The sequence below is a fragment of the Neopelma chrysocephalum genome, unplaced genomic scaffold (assembly GCF_003984885.1).
Source record: "Neopelma chrysocephalum unplaced genomic scaffold, ASM398488v2 Primary Assembly neopelma1_25, whole genome shotgun sequence".
Classification (NCBI taxonomy): Eukaryota; Metazoa; Chordata; class Aves; order Passeriformes; family Pipridae; genus Neopelma; species Neopelma chrysocephalum.
The window spans coordinates 41,654,406-41,669,213 of NW_020897694.1; the positions used below are offsets into that span (position 1 = coordinate 41,654,406).

Below are 14,808 nucleotides of genomic sequence, written 5' to 3' on the forward strand. Positions count from 1 at the left end.
GCCGCCCCTTCCTGCGCCTTGGCGGTGGCTCCTGTGGTCTCCGGCCGGTCCCGCACAGGCGGCGCGGCTGTGTCACGGCCCCGCGCCCGCTCCCCGACCGCGGCCGGGCGCTGTGCGGGCCATGCTGCGCGGGACGGCGGCGGCGGCGGCCCGGCGGTGCGGGCTCGGCCTCGGTCCTGGCCCCGGCCCGGCGCAGGCGGGGGTGCGGCGGTGCTGTGGAGCGGCGCGGCGGCGGGAGTGGGCGCCGCCAGCGGGGCACGACTGCGGGATCGTGGCTTACAACAGCCGGAGCCGGAGCAAGGAGCCGCTCGTGCTGGCCAAGGAAGGAGTGGCGACCTGGTAGCGCCTGGCGGCGGGCGGGCGTGGGGGTGACGGGGTGACGGCCGCAGTTTGTGTCCGGAAATGGTTCCCGTGCCCAGTTCTGGGCTCCTCAGTGCAAGAAAGACAAGGAGCTACTGAAGAGGGTCCAGCGGAGAGCACAAAGATGAGGAGGGGTCTGGAGCATCTTTCATATGAGGAGAGACTGTGGGAGCTAGGCCTGTTTAGTCTAGAGAAGACTGAGAGGGGACCTCATTACTAGATGACTTAAAGGTGGGTGCCAGGAGGATGCTCTTTTTGGTGGTGCCCAGAGAACAGGACAAGGAGCGATAACCATAAACTAAAACACAAGAAGTTTCACCTCAACATGAGGCAGAACTTCTTTACATTGAGGGTGGCAGAGCGCTGAAACAGGCTTCCCGGGGAGGTTATGGAGTCTCCCTCTCTGGAGACACTCCAAACCCACCTGGACATGTTCCTGTGTCACCTGGTTTAGGTGACCCTTCTTTGGCAGGGAGGTTGGACCAGATGATCTCCAGGGGTCCCCTTCCAACCCTAACAATTCTGTGATTGTTTGCCCCCTCTCCGCAGGTACAGCTGCGGGCCGACGGTGTATGACCAGGCACACCTCGGGCACGCCTGGTGAGTGCGGCGCGCGGGGCTCCAGGCGGGAACCAGGCAATGGGAGTGCGGGGCATCCCCAGTCCCCGGAGCGTGTCCGGGTGACAGAACCGGGACTGGGACACCTTCATCTCCTGCGCCGTGCAAAGGGCAAAAGTCTGTTTGTTATGTACTTTTTCTTCTTGGGCTGGGGGAGCCCGTAAAGGGGCTGTTGGTGGCGCCTGGGCCAGGCAGAGACAAACTGTGTGTGCTGGGAAGAAGTGTTAGAAATGTGCCCAGTTTGTCTGGGTAGGGTGACTTGTTTCAAATCATATCAGCATAACATGTCCTCTCATGCAGGGAAGTTGTGGTCCTGGAGCAGAGTCTCTCAGCCATGTAAAGTGATAATTTCACCTCAAATTTGGTTTGGGCACTCTGTGGGCACTAAGGAAAAGCTGTGCAGAGCTGAGTATTAAAAAGGTACTTCTGACATTAGCATCAATTCTTAAATCTCAGAAAGCCCAAGTAGCTTAAAGGCCTTTTTCCATAGTACCGGTTCTGTGGCTTACAATGTTTAAAAATAAAAAAAGATCCAGAACAGCACAACATTTTCTCTGTAGTTCGTTAGGATCATTACCATAATAAACCAGCTTCATTGTACATAGCTATCAAAAGGTACTTTAAATGCACCAGAGCAGATTGCTGCTGGTTGTTTTGAAAGAACATGCAGGGTGATGAATAGACATGCAGGGTGTCTGCTGTTCCTGTGAAGCTGAGGGAAGCTGCAGCAGCTCGAGATGCTCTTGAACTTCTGTCTCCTCATTCTTAAAAAACAAGATGTGTTAGGCTTCTTGGAAGACCAGGGATTTCTCAGATAGTTGCCATCTGTATGAAGATCAGATATTGTGCATTCCAGTAATTGAATAATTCCTTTTAATGTAGGGGATTTCACAGCTTCTAGTCCTATCTGAACTTCATTCAGAAACTCATGTTGAGTTTTGCTCAGTGTTGAGCCATTGCAGTACTGCAGTACTGCAACTGCTGCTTCCTTCTCTGAAAGGGAAGACTTAAAATTCCAGTCTGTGGTGGGTTGACCCTGGCTGGATGCCAAGGTACCCACCAAAGCTACTCTGTCACTCCCCTCTGCTGCTGGACAGGGGACAGAAAATATAACATAGGGTTCATGAGTTAAGATAAGGACTGGGAGAGATCACTCAACAACTACCGTCACAGGCAAAACAGACTTGAAGTGGGGATATTAATTAAATTTATTAGTAACAGAATCAGAGGATAATGAGAAGTAAAATACATCTTAAAAACACCTTCCCCTCACTCCTCCCTCTTTCCCAAGTTTTACTTCCTCTCCCCCAGTGGCTCAGGGAGACAGGGAATGGGGGTTATACTCAGTTCATCACAAGTTGTTTCTGCTGCTGGATCTAGAGCACAGTGTTTATAGGGGTAGAGAATTTTACCCTTTGGTCTTGCAGCTCTCTGTGGCTTTTAAATGTCTGTTTTTGTCAGTGGTTCTCCTGCCTTCAGACTCATTTGGTTAAAGGAGGGAGTAGAGAGGCCTTGCTCACTCTGCCTCTTCTCTTACCCATCTTTTCTTATCTTGCGTCCAAACATCAATTTTAAGCTTTCCTTGCATGGAGGTTTGCCATACATCTGTGTCACCTGGGTTTGACCTGGGTTTTTACTTGCTGATTTAAGAAAAAAGAGTTAGTGCTGAATATTGCCTTTGGTGTATCATGAAGATACACCATGTATTATTGAAATGCATGCTGCTGATGGGGGCTCTACAGGCAGGAGATGCCCTGGGAAATAGCGTGAAGTCAAATGCAATGGTGACCGTTGGTGCTGTGCCACTCTTGTCAAATACCATTGTTTTGTTGTACTCTTGCAACATGTTGTCTTCTCACTAGAATTCCCTTTTTCCCCCTTCTTCTTACATTTGGCTTGTGGCAAGCACAACAAATGCAATAGGTAATAATGCAGAAATGAATAATGGAAAAGAGCTTGAGATCCTTGAGAAGAATTTGAAAATAATGGCATTATTATTTTTTCGCCTCCTCCTTTCCTTCCACAAGGAGTTCTTATCTTTCTAAATAATCCAACTTTTTCTAGTATGTTGTACTTCCAGTCTTAAAAACAGATGCTCTGTATGCCTCCATATGACATCCAACACCCCATTCTATAGAAAGAAAAAGTAAGACAGGAAAATAATATTATTTTTTCCCCTCAGTTCTATGCCTGACCTTGATTGTACTGGTTTGAGCTGTAGCCTGGGTGGCATCCAGGTTCCTGGCTTGATGCTTGGAAACAAGAGTAAAATCAAGCATGAGAGGATGTTTCATTCAGTCCCTTGTATCTGCTCTGCCACCGCCTGATTTTGACTGTCTGTTTTTGTTCTTTTTTTTTTGTCTTTTCAGTCCTGAAGCGATCAGGACTCTGGTTTCTGAGGTGTCAGGAGATCTGCTCTGGCTCTTGCAATATTTCTTCCATCAATTCAGTTGGAAGATCAGAGGAGCGGGAACAGTGTGAAATTTGTATCTGCTCTGGGAACAGTGACTGCAGGGCTGTTAAATCTAATATCAAGCTTTTGATGCTGACATTGTTCCCCTGAACAGGATCCAAAGACCAATTTAATATTCTTATGGAATTGTGTCACCAGATTAGATGAACCTTATTCCCACTGAGCTGCTATTCATTAAAAACTATCTCCCTGGCAGCAAGGCTTTCAAAAGGTCTTTTTTCAACATGGGCGTGGCACAAACAACAACAACAGAAAATACTTTTTTTCAATGATATATTACACATCCATAAATCAGTACCTTGGTGCCACCTAGCACGTGCAGCTAAGGGAAAGGGTGCAAATCTGTTTCTAGTATTTGGTTACACTTCTTTCCTCTGACAACCACGGCATTGGCAGTTTGTGTGCTGCTGCGGGTGAAATGGGAACCTGTAGGCCTGTGAGTCTCCTTGCTGGCTTTGGAGAAAACAGAGCCCAAAAAGGTTGAGGGTTCTCATTGCCTTGCAGGGCAGACCCAGAGTTTCTAAGCACCTTCTAGTATCTCACCTAATAACTCAGTTTTACTCAGTCAAAGTGTGTTTTGAGAATTGCAGATGGAGAGTCTGTGAGCAGAAGGAGCTGCAACAGCCCTGTAAAGCTTGTAGGTACATTGATCTATCAGCATTAAATACTCTGTTTTGTGAAAAAGAACATGAATAATTTTGAGAATAACTTTTATTCTCAAGTGTAAGTAAAACAACCCACAGAGCATCTAGTCTTTGCTATCAGGAAGGATCTGTGGCGGTGTGTGAATTAGTTTATTGGTGGCTGGTAGCTGTTGTTTTTACTCAACCCTAAGCAAAGTTCATTTGAATCCTGCCTATTCCTCTCTGTTCTTCTGCCACATGACTTTTCAAAACCTGTTGAAATACACAAAGCCAGAGGGATGTATTTCAAGAATACCTCATCTTTGTGTCTTAGTTCATACTATTCACTTAGAATCTCTTGGCTCACAAGTGGCTTGTGATGCCCTTCAGTGCTTGAATAAAGAGATGCAACAAAAGAAGACACTCAGAAAATTTGATGTAATGTGTCACTAATGCCAGAAGAGGGTAGGCCAGTTCAAGGGAAATTTCCTTGACACTTGTGCGGGTAGTAACTGGTTTTGGGAAAATACTTTATACACTGAAGATCTTTTTATTGCAAGTGTTGGAGTATTTAAATTGTCCCAGTGGCTGTTAGTTCTATTGGTTATTTTTGTTTAGGTTGATTCTTACTAGTGCATGTTTAAAAGGTCATTTTTTTTTTTCTTCCAGCTCCTATGTTAGGTTTGATATAATTCGAAGGATAATGACTAAGTTTTTTGGAATTGAAGTTATCATGGTGATGGGGATCACAGATATAGATGACAAGATAATAAAAAGATCCAATGAGGTAGGTGTTTGTTACAGTCTTTGACTCTAACTTTCGGTATTTTCTAAACTATGTACATAGGAAAATTAACTTGGGTTTGGGGTTCTTTTGTTGAGTCATGTTTGTTTTATTTAATAGATAATAGATGTTGAGATTTCTGGTCCCCTAGCGTGGCTGTAATAGGGCTGGGAGTGCTGAGGGCTGGGTGTCGAGAGCTCTGTGTAGGTTAATGGGTGCAGAGTTGTGTGAGGAGAGAGGCAGGAGGGCTGCCTTACAGCACCTGCGGCTGGGATCCTCCTGCCTCCCCCTGCCTGGGAGGCTGGCAGGGAACAGAAATCCTGGGTGAATCCCCAGCACAGGGAAAGTTATCTTATCCCAAAACTTAGCACTCAGGAGGCTTCTGGCTGAGTTCTGGAGAAGCATTGTGTGCTGTCAGTCATTAAAGGAAGTATATAAAGCCACTGCCTGAGGCTGAAGGCAGTTCCTGAAAGGTGCTGAGCACCATCTAGCTGCCATGTCAGCACCTTGGAGAGCTTTATCTGGCTTGTTTGACACTTACAGGAAAGTTAACTGAGTGTAGGGGTAAGTCTTGGTAAGACTGGGGCTGTAAGTAGTTCTGAGTTGGATTTTAATCTGACCTTTTTTACCAGCTGAGTTTGGTGAATGATTATTCCAGGGGTTTTTTTTGATTCTTTTAAAAACAGTGTTTGAATCCTGAAGCACTAAGAATGTATTCTGTGTTTTATTCTGTGTTTTGAATATTTTGTTTTCTTTGTTTTTAGAATCCGAAACTCATGTTGTCAGGATCATAAGTGAATGTGTTGGATCAAATTGCACTTGCAACTTTCAGATAGTTTCTTGGTGCCAGAGAATTTGACAGCTGTCATTTTTATTTAATCTTTAACAGTTACTTTTGTAGTTAAGGCACTGCATTCAAATAAATACTAGCACACCACTCATGTAGAAATACATGTGTTCCTTTAGTCTATTTATTTGCAGTTTTCTAAGGCAGTAAGCAATTTGAAAACAAACAACTAACCCCCCCCCCCAAATTCAGGCATTTTAAATCTATATGTGTATATTTTAATTTTTTTCTTATTGTCAGAACATCTTGGAGATTTCATGTTTGAGGAGGGGGAAGTGACATGTTGTTCTTAAAAGAAGTTGTGTTCATTTACTGCATTCTTTGATTCTATGAAGTAATTGTTTTGTGGCTTTTTTTGTGACTTTTTGAAATGCCTGCCCATCCATTTTGTTCGGATGGCCAAGGCCTCTACCTCACTAGCCTACTTTTGTTGGAACCTGTGTACCTTAAGCATTACATTGGTAGAATCAACATGCCTAAGCTTGTTCTTCATCCTCTGGTGGGGTTCATCTGGAGGAAACGTGGAAGTTGGGTATCTAGTCTATGATGAGCGTGCTGCATGCCCTCAGTGGTCCTTTGAGAGAGAGATGACCCTCTTTGTGTGTTGAACATCTGTCTGGATGGGAGGAATTTCCCCATCTTCTTTCTATAGGCACCTTTTTTTCTCTGTTGATCAGAGAAGCAGCTGAGATGTCTAGGGAGATGAGTCCAGTCACTGGGGTCTGGAAGAGCACAAGGATGCTGGTCTGTAAGCATATCTTTGTTTTCCAGTGCCGAGCATCTTCCTTATTACATTGCTGGTTAAGCATCTGGACTGTCTTCACCAGAACTCCTGCCTTGTCCAGGAGCTTGTCCAAATGGTGGTAGCCACCTGCGCTCTGAAAATCAGAACCCATAAGGATGCTCCAGTAATGAATTGGAAGTGATGAAATGGGATTTATGTTGTTAATGATCCAGTTCAGCTGGAGAGTCTGACAGTATGTTGTCTTCTCCCCAGTAGTTTATTCTCAGAGAAGATGTAAAAGCATGCATTTGAAACACTTTGATACCGTGCTTTGCTTGCTAGGGCAGGCTTTGCTGTCATGCATCTTTCAATCTCTGGTCTTTTCTGAATATTTGAGAACAAGTACCTTATCATGTACAAGTTTCCTTTCCTTTTGGGTTGCACTTTCTCGCTACCTCTGCAAGAGGATCCTATTTCTGTCCCATGAATGAGAAATGCAGAGAAGGTGCTTGAGAAGCGTCGGACTTGGCAAAGCGTGGGATTGACTTTCAGTATGGAGTTCTATGAGTACCCATGATCTGCTGAAATAGCTTGTTTTTCTTAATCACTGAAAATTAATATCTTGTCTCATTCTGCAAGTCTCTGGTCTATCTTTCTGACATATAGGTGGTATCAGTGTTTCCTGCCAGTAAGTTGAATGATTTCCATGTCCTGTGTAGTGTAGTATATTTTGTCACTGGGAATGGAAGACCCTCTCAAGAGGAAAATAATGAGAGAGGGAAAGAGTTTGTTATTTTAGTCTTTGCTTGCTTTTCTCTTAAAAGATATGTATTAATATTTTGGAAATTGAGAAGCGTAAATGAAATACTACTTTTAAGCTATTTATAACTTACATCTTTTCCCTGTGAATGTTAGATTAATAAGCCTTTCTGACTCTACCTTGGGGGCTCTCTAAGTCTTCCAATTAGCTACTGATAAAAGATTGCCATATATTATATTATTACTCTGATTTATGACTTACTAATCTACTTCTCTCTTTTTCAGATGAATGTATCGCCAATAGCTCTTGCTCGTTTTTATGAAGAAGACTTTAAACAAGATATGGCTGCCTTAAAGGTACAAATACTCAAGAATCTAAATTGAGGAGTATTTCTAAGCAATTATTTTGGTAAGGAATCTGATGCTGAGAGTCTGACCTGAAAAATAAATTTGTTGCTTGGAAACTGAGTACTGATTTACTTTTTTATTTTTCTGGAAAGACACTGTATACCTTTTGACTAAGGAAATGGGGGAGGAGCAATCCTGAGTTTTGGAATGAACAAGTTAAATTTCTTTAGGAACAATTTTTTCTCACATGCAGTAGAGTCTTGGTTCACAGATATTACAAATTTACTATAATGCAGGAATAGCCAGATTGAAAGCATAGGAAATATTGAATCTTCTTTCATTGACTTCGGGTAACTTTGCTTCTTTTCCAGAATGCTTTCCAGAGGCAGGGAGTAAGCCACTGGGAAAAACTGGGGTTTTTTTGCCACCCCTCAAATATTTTTTTTGTTTATGTGTATTGTTTTAAATGCTGCATGTGATCTTTTTATGATACTTGCAGCTTTTTTTTTTTAAAGATAAAATTGAGAATGTTCTTTGAAGTTTGTTTCTTAGAGCAAAGGGACTCATCAGCATTGTGCTTCATACAGATTAATGAGATGTTACTCTTTCTTTAAGGTCCTCCCTCCTACAGTATATATGAGGGTGACTGACAATATTCCTCAGATAATTTCCTTTATAAAAACAATAATTGCTAATGGACAAGCTTACGCAACCTCGCAAGGTAAGACTTAAAGGAAGGTAACTCCTTTTTCAGCACATGTACAGGAAGTCATTGCTCTTAGTAATCCTGTTTTGGAATCAGATGAGATAACCTGTGCCAAGCCTTCCTTCTATGATTAACAGACAGGGTGTGAGCAACTTGTTTGTGATGACATGAGTGGGCAGAACAACTGTTATTCAATTTCTAAGTTAAATGTAGCTCATTACTTAATAGAATTGTTTACAGTAACAAACTGTTGTCTGGGCTCCTCTGGGGAAGTCCTGGCTGGTTTCTACAAGTGAGCTGGGGAAACCTCTTAGCTCTAAACAGGAGCTTTGTATCTCCTATGTGTAGTGAAAGATGTGTTTGTAAAGCACAATGAGTAGATTTTTCTTTAGCCGAGCTGGTGGTTGGAGAAGGATTCGAGCGCATTGTAACAGGAGTAGCAGTAGCTTGTGCTGCAGTCAAGGAGGGGGTTAATAGTTGTGCACGGGCAGGGAAGAACCTGGGGAGATCTCCAGAATTCGAAGTTATTCTATGTGTAGGATGTGCATGTGCACAGAGATAACTGAAAAGCTGGGTAACATGGGAACATCTGATGCTACTTTTGCAGTATTTCTGAATTTCTAAATCAGAATTTAAAATGGGAGTTGAAGGGCATTTTGTTTTGATTTCAGGGAAGTGTTATCTCCTTCTCATCAATGTGCCCTATCTTTGCTATACAATTAAACACTTATTTTCTATTAGGCAATGTTTATTTTGATGTTAAGTCCTGGGGAAAAAGATATGGAGTATTAACTGCAATTAATCCTGATACCCAAGATGAAGCAGGTAAGTTCATGGCACCAATTTGTTTGTGTTACTACATTGTTTGAACATGTGATGCATCTATGATAAACTTTCATTCAACAAGCTGAAACAGTTTTCTAACCTGCTGTGTATAGCTAACTTTCTGGTTAATTAAGACTACACTGCTTTTGTAATTATTTTTGACGCACTCACTGTTGCCAGTGCAAGAGGAAACTTGGTCTCTTTTCATCCTTGGTTCCCTCTATACCTTTGCTCTGGTACCTTAGAACAATTAGTATTCTTAATCAATTTTAATTAAATACTTGGCAGTGGTACATAGAAACTTCACAGTGAGGTGGTGGTCTCACTGGTGCAGTAGCCAGTCTAGGGTAAACAGAGGGAAACCTCATCTACTGTGTTATTGTTGAGGCAGTTGCACTCTGATGAACGCTAACTGGATGAATTGTTCCCTTCATTACTTGCCACTGGACTACTGCTAAGCAGCCCCTTTGTGTGAGGGTGAGCAATCTCTTGATAGGCTGTGCCAGAACAGGCCTATACCATGGGCTGTGGGGTTTTTGCTGCAGGTCCTGCTTTGCAGGATTGCTGTGCCCCCTTGTAGTTTCTGTAAGTTGGGTCTCATCATGTCTCTGCATCGGGGAATTTGATGCAGGCCTCCTGCTTCCTGTTGCACACTGAAGTTCAATATTTCATCATTGAAAAAACTCTCTTTGCAATTACTGAAAATGCCTGGCAGGCTGATGCTCAGGTGAATTGCAGCCAGAACTTCTCACAGTTCTGCTCTGGAGTTGTTTCAGCATTACAGCTCACAGAGGGAATGTGTTTTGTCAACAGTTATTTAGAGGCAATTACTGACTGCAGAGGCAGCCAGCAGCTTCCTGGGCTGCACAGGGAAGAGTGCCAGCAGGTCAGTGGAGGTGATCCTTGTCTGCTCAGCACTAGTGGGACATGCCTGGAGTGCAGGTCTGGTGCTGGGCTCTCCAGTACAAGAGTGACATGGACATATTGGAGAAAGGCCAGCAAAGGGCCATGAATATGATGAAAGTACTGGAGTATCTTTCATAAGAGGAAGAGTGGAGAGAGCTTGGACTGCTCAAGCTGGAGAAGAGAATGCTCAGGGGAATCTTACCCATGTGTATACATACCTGATGGAGGGAGTAAAGCAGATGGAGCCAGGCTTTTCTCAGTGGTGCTTGGTGACGGGACACGAGGCAGTAGGCACAACCTGAAACACAGGAAATTCCATTTAAAGCTAAGAAAAATCCTTATTACTCTGAAGATGGTTAATATAAACCATGCTGCTCAGAGGCTGTGGAGTTTCCATTCTTGGTGGTAATCAAAACCCAACTGGACACTGTCTTGGTCCGCCAGCTGTAGCTGAACCTCCTCTGAGCAGGGGTTTGGATTAGTCTGTCTCCAGATGTGCCTTCCAGCCTCAAATGTGACTGATTATGTGTTTTACTCCAAAGTCACAACTAAATGTACTGATATTTCTAAAGATTTTAACAGTTGTTTTGCTTACAACTGAGAAGTTGAAGAGTGCTCTTTTGTAGCAGTGCACTCAAAAAAAGGTGAAAGAGGGATGAAGTCAACAGACAGTGGTCAGCCAGAGCTTGGCAAACTAGTGGAAGAGCCAAGATAAAGATTCAGTTGATAAAACTGGGGTTATATTTCTGTACCTTTAGTTCTTACGAATTTTGAATTCTGTGATTCTAAATGTGAGGTCATGTTAAAAAAAAGATGCAGAGTCCAGAACCCCGTTCTTTAGCTCCTGCCAGGGAGTGGTGTGTAATCAACGGGGGATTAGGAGCCAGCAGAGCTGAACAATCCTGCAGTACTATGGCAAAAAGGACTACATCTTTTCCTTGGCTGTATAGTGAGGGAAGCAACAAATATAGCTGGGGAGGAGGCCTTTGTAGAGAACTCATTGGTGAAAATGGTAGTGAAAAGTGTCTACTGTCCAAGAATAGTTTTGATTCTCATTTCTGTGCACTTGGTTTTATAGAATCTGAAACAGAAAGTATTTGTGTTCCAGAAAAAAAGGGGCTTTTTTTTGTTAACTTGTGTGTTTTGGTTTGATTTTGTTATGTTTTCTGCTACAGTGCAGTCAGTTTGTCGTGGGGAAGCTGGCTAATAAGTAACTAAATGAATCCTACAAAACCAAGGAAGGCCAAAACGATTGAAAGGATACGATGTATTAAGGAATCTTGAATCCATCTTTTTAGCTTGTAAAAATCTATTTCAATATACTGTTTTTTTCAAATGCTTGATTGGTCAACTGGAAGGGAGAGAAGTTGCAGTGAAAAGACAGAAGTTGATTGAAGGGGATTAAAATCTGAGTAGTTCACTAAACACATATTTCCTCTTGATTTCATTTGGTCATTTTTTTTCTTTGAGACATATCCCTTTAACAAATCACTTATTCTTGGCAGCTGATTCTGATAAACAATATGGTAAAGATTTTGCCCTATGGAAAGCTGCCAAGCCTCAAGAGCTATCTTGGGATTCTCCCTGGGGAAGAGGAAGACCTGGATGGCACATTGAGTGTTCCACAATATCAAGGTCAGATTTCTTGGATTTTAAATCAAGTGCTATTTTTGTTTTCAGTCACAATACAATGGTAGCAGCAGTATTGAGAGGGTTTTCTGGTCAGTAGGTAGCACTGGTTTTAATGTGACCATTTTATGCAATTTGGGATGTCACATGTGGCCCAAATAAACTGTGTTTCGACCTTATCGCAGCTGTCTTGATATGTTTGGGCACTTTCTCTTGAGTCAGACTTGGTACTTAAAATATGGCATGCAGGATCACACAGTTGATTAGCAAGTCTTTTAACTTGAACTGAATAACCAAAGATTTTGTGAAAGTTATGGTACGTCTTTGATTTGCTTTCCTTCCCCTTCTAGCAGTCTCCATCAGACCTAGTTCAGCATGTAGTGCTGTGTCAGGAGGACAGGGCATGGGATTCTATCATAGCTTCAGCGAGCATATGAGATCCTGCTGGCCTTATCTTAACAGCAGTTGTGGATGTTCATGCTAATAATCTTAAGTGTTTTTCATCTTCCTTTAAAAGTCAGCCACAGTATTAAATACTCTGTGACAGTATATCCTTGTTGGCACAGTGTGAATTGTGCTTAGTAGTGTTTTGCTTGTAGCTGGTTTAATGTAATTAGGTGTTAATTTAGAGTTTTATTTTCGCCACAGGAGAAAAAAAAATGTTCTCTCTTGGAAGATTGATAGTGGTACTTAGTTTTGCATTAGTCTCAGATTTTTTTTGGAAGCTAATAACAAATTGTTGAGTTCTGACCCTGTTTAGTTTTAAGGTTTTGACCAAAGCTGAAAGGACATGGAACCAGCTGCTTTAGGTTTCTCTTTCATATGCTTTGCTGGTGCACCTGGGATTGTAAGTCATTACCACCTGCTTATTAAAAGCATTTATAGGGGTAACTTTCTGCCTGTAAATAGTTTCAGCATAGAGAAGCAGTTCTTAAAGCAACTGGAGTGCACAAAATCATCTTGTGTTTAAGTACAACCTGTGACAGAAGTGCATAGATAAGAAATGCCAATTACAAAATGGCCTGTCCACTAATGCAGTGCTGTTTATAGTCTGCCTTTCTTTCTGTAAAAATGTATTTTACTGCAGCTGTATGAGGCTCCTGCCATGTAAATAAAAGCTGACCCATGCAGAGCATAAGTGTAGTAATCTTGGACTGTGAAAAATGGAGAGCTTATTTTGCTAAGTCACCAAAAATATTTTGCTGTTCCAGTCAGCTGTCCAAGGCCCATTTTAAGCAATACTTACTTAGCCATGTGTTTTGCCAGATATCTCAAAGCACTTTAACTAAGCTAGGTGAATTAATTTTGAAAAGTCTGTGAAGGTGAATGAGGAGGTCTCTGGGCTCTAGTACAGCCCTGGAGGAGGGAACCCACTGCTGTGACCCTCTCAGGACTGATCTCCTCTCTGCAGTTTCTCTTGTGAGGTGGGCTGCTCCTCCTGCCTCTGAGCGTTTGGCAGATCCCTCTCTTGCTCTCTCCAGCTCTTCATAGTTTTGTTGGAGGAAGCAGCAAGTGCTCCTCTGTAGATGGCACAAGGGAAGGTGAGGGCCAGTTCTAGAGGGATTTGTGCTTTAGCCAGTTTTGAAGCAGGCAGGAAGCAGAAGGGGATGAGCTTGGGAGATGGTGTCAGCTCATCTTCCTGCCTACCTTCCTGCCTGCCTGCCTTCCCCTCTTCTCCTTCTCTTTCCTCCTGTGCCCCAACAGCTTCTGCAGAGCCATCATGAGCCAGGATGTTAGCAGGGTGTTTTATCTCAAAAAGGGACAAAACTACTAATGTTTAGCCAGCGACCAGGAGCAACTTGTTAAGGTGAAGGCTGTGTGTGTCTGTGTGCACACACGTGCAACATGGAGGCGGGGCTTGCCTTATTTTATATTTGTGTAGGCTTTGCATCTTCCCCTGCTCGAGCTCCTCTGGTTTCTGGGCAGTTAGGGATTACTTACATCCCTGTGAGTAGGTGAGTGTTGTCTTTGTTTAACAGATGGGCAAAATAAAGTTGCTAACTTGTCCAGCATGACCTGGCAGGGACTCCTGGAGCAATGGACAGAGTGTAGTAGCCTTGACACTCCTGGTGTTTAACCTGCAAGTGTCTAGGGCTATCCTGTTTTAGCCACATGAATACCTTACTGCCAGCCACCAGTGTTTGCAGAGAGACCTGTTCCATGGCAAGCTCATGGGTGCCCCACACAGATTCAGCAGCACTGTTGGGATGTGAGAAATGGCCCTGGGAGATGAGAGGCACTGACACTTTGTTTTGACATTAGAACAATATAGGGCTAAGCATTTTCATTGTGACTGCACGTAGTACTGTCTGAATTCTAACAGAAAAGGTACAAGATAAGGAATAGTAATACCAAATTTACAGAAATGTTCACTGCTTCAAAGCTCTTAGATTTGCACATGAAGGCAGCTGTCTGATACTGAACCTGTAGCAGAACAAGGAAGAGAGACATCCTGCTTGCCATCCTTTAAGCTGAGGTAGAATAATAATTGCTTCTGCTAAGGAGGAGTAATTGCGGACAGATATGGGTCCTGTCCATATGAGTTCAGCTGCAGTTTTGGTATCCGAGATATGTGTAAAGTCTTGTTTTAAAACTGAAGCTATTAAATTGTACACTTGAAATTTATTTATGTTGTTTCATCTTATTCTTTTCTGCATTTCTTTTTACAAAAAGATTTTGTAGTGTTCTACTTACCGATCAGGAAAATATTGTTACAGTGCAGTGTTTGGAAAGCAGCTGGACATCCATACTGGTGGAATAGATCTTGCATTTCCTCATCACGAAAATGAAATCGCACAGTGTGAGGTGTATCATCAGTGTGAGCAATGGGGGAATTACTTTTTGCATTCTGGTAAGTAAAATATTAATCACCTGAAAGGCCTGTACAAATATAACGGTTTGGTTTTTTAGGTTTGGCATTTTATGGTATGAAAACAGATGCTCTACTACTGTGACCTCAGTAAGTAAAGAAACATAAATGACAGTGAATCTTAAACTTAATAAAAGAGTTACAGTGAAATATACCTGATTTTCATCTGGTGAAGTCTCTAAAAAGTAACAGTGTATGTGTTACCCATGTACAGTGTTTACTCCTAATTAAAAGAGTTTTACCTGTAGAGTTTCATTCCCTTTCATTTGAGTTTCCTCAAAATTTGAGAGCATCCTTTGATAGGCTTTCTTTTTTAATTGTATTTTGGCTTTAACAG

The 14,808-nt window shown here is 42.6% G+C and overlaps 1 protein-coding gene across 4 annotated transcripts in view; it reads left to right on the top strand.

The window, feature by feature from the left end:
• Window positions 1–237: 237 nt before the first annotated feature.
• Window positions 238–14,808, top strand: part of CARS2 (cysteinyl-tRNA synthetase 2, mitochondrial) — a 37,489-nt gene continuing 22,918 nt past the window's right edge. Inside the window, exons 1-8 of one of the 4 annotated variants that reach the window (XM_027675093.1) lie at window positions 238–339; window positions 910–960; window positions 4,744–4,861; window positions 7,474–7,545; window positions 8,152–8,257; window positions 8,984–9,067; window positions 11,479–11,608; window positions 14,320–14,453. In XM_027675093.1, coding sequence (XP_027530894.1) covers window positions 4,778–4,861; window positions 7,474–7,545; window positions 8,152–8,257; window positions 8,984–9,067; window positions 11,479–11,608; window positions 14,320–14,453 — 610 coding nt within the window. In that variant the 5' untranslated portion in view covers window positions 238–339; window positions 910–960; window positions 4,744–4,777. Of the gene's footprint in view, window positions 340–367; window positions 592–909; window positions 961–1,375; window positions 1,399–4,743; window positions 4,862–7,473; window positions 7,598–8,151; window positions 8,258–8,983; window positions 9,068–11,478; window positions 11,609–14,319; window positions 14,454–14,808 lie in introns of those variants that run through there. The other 3 variants (XM_027675089.1, XM_027675090.1, XM_027675091.1) reach the window with 3 other exon arrangements.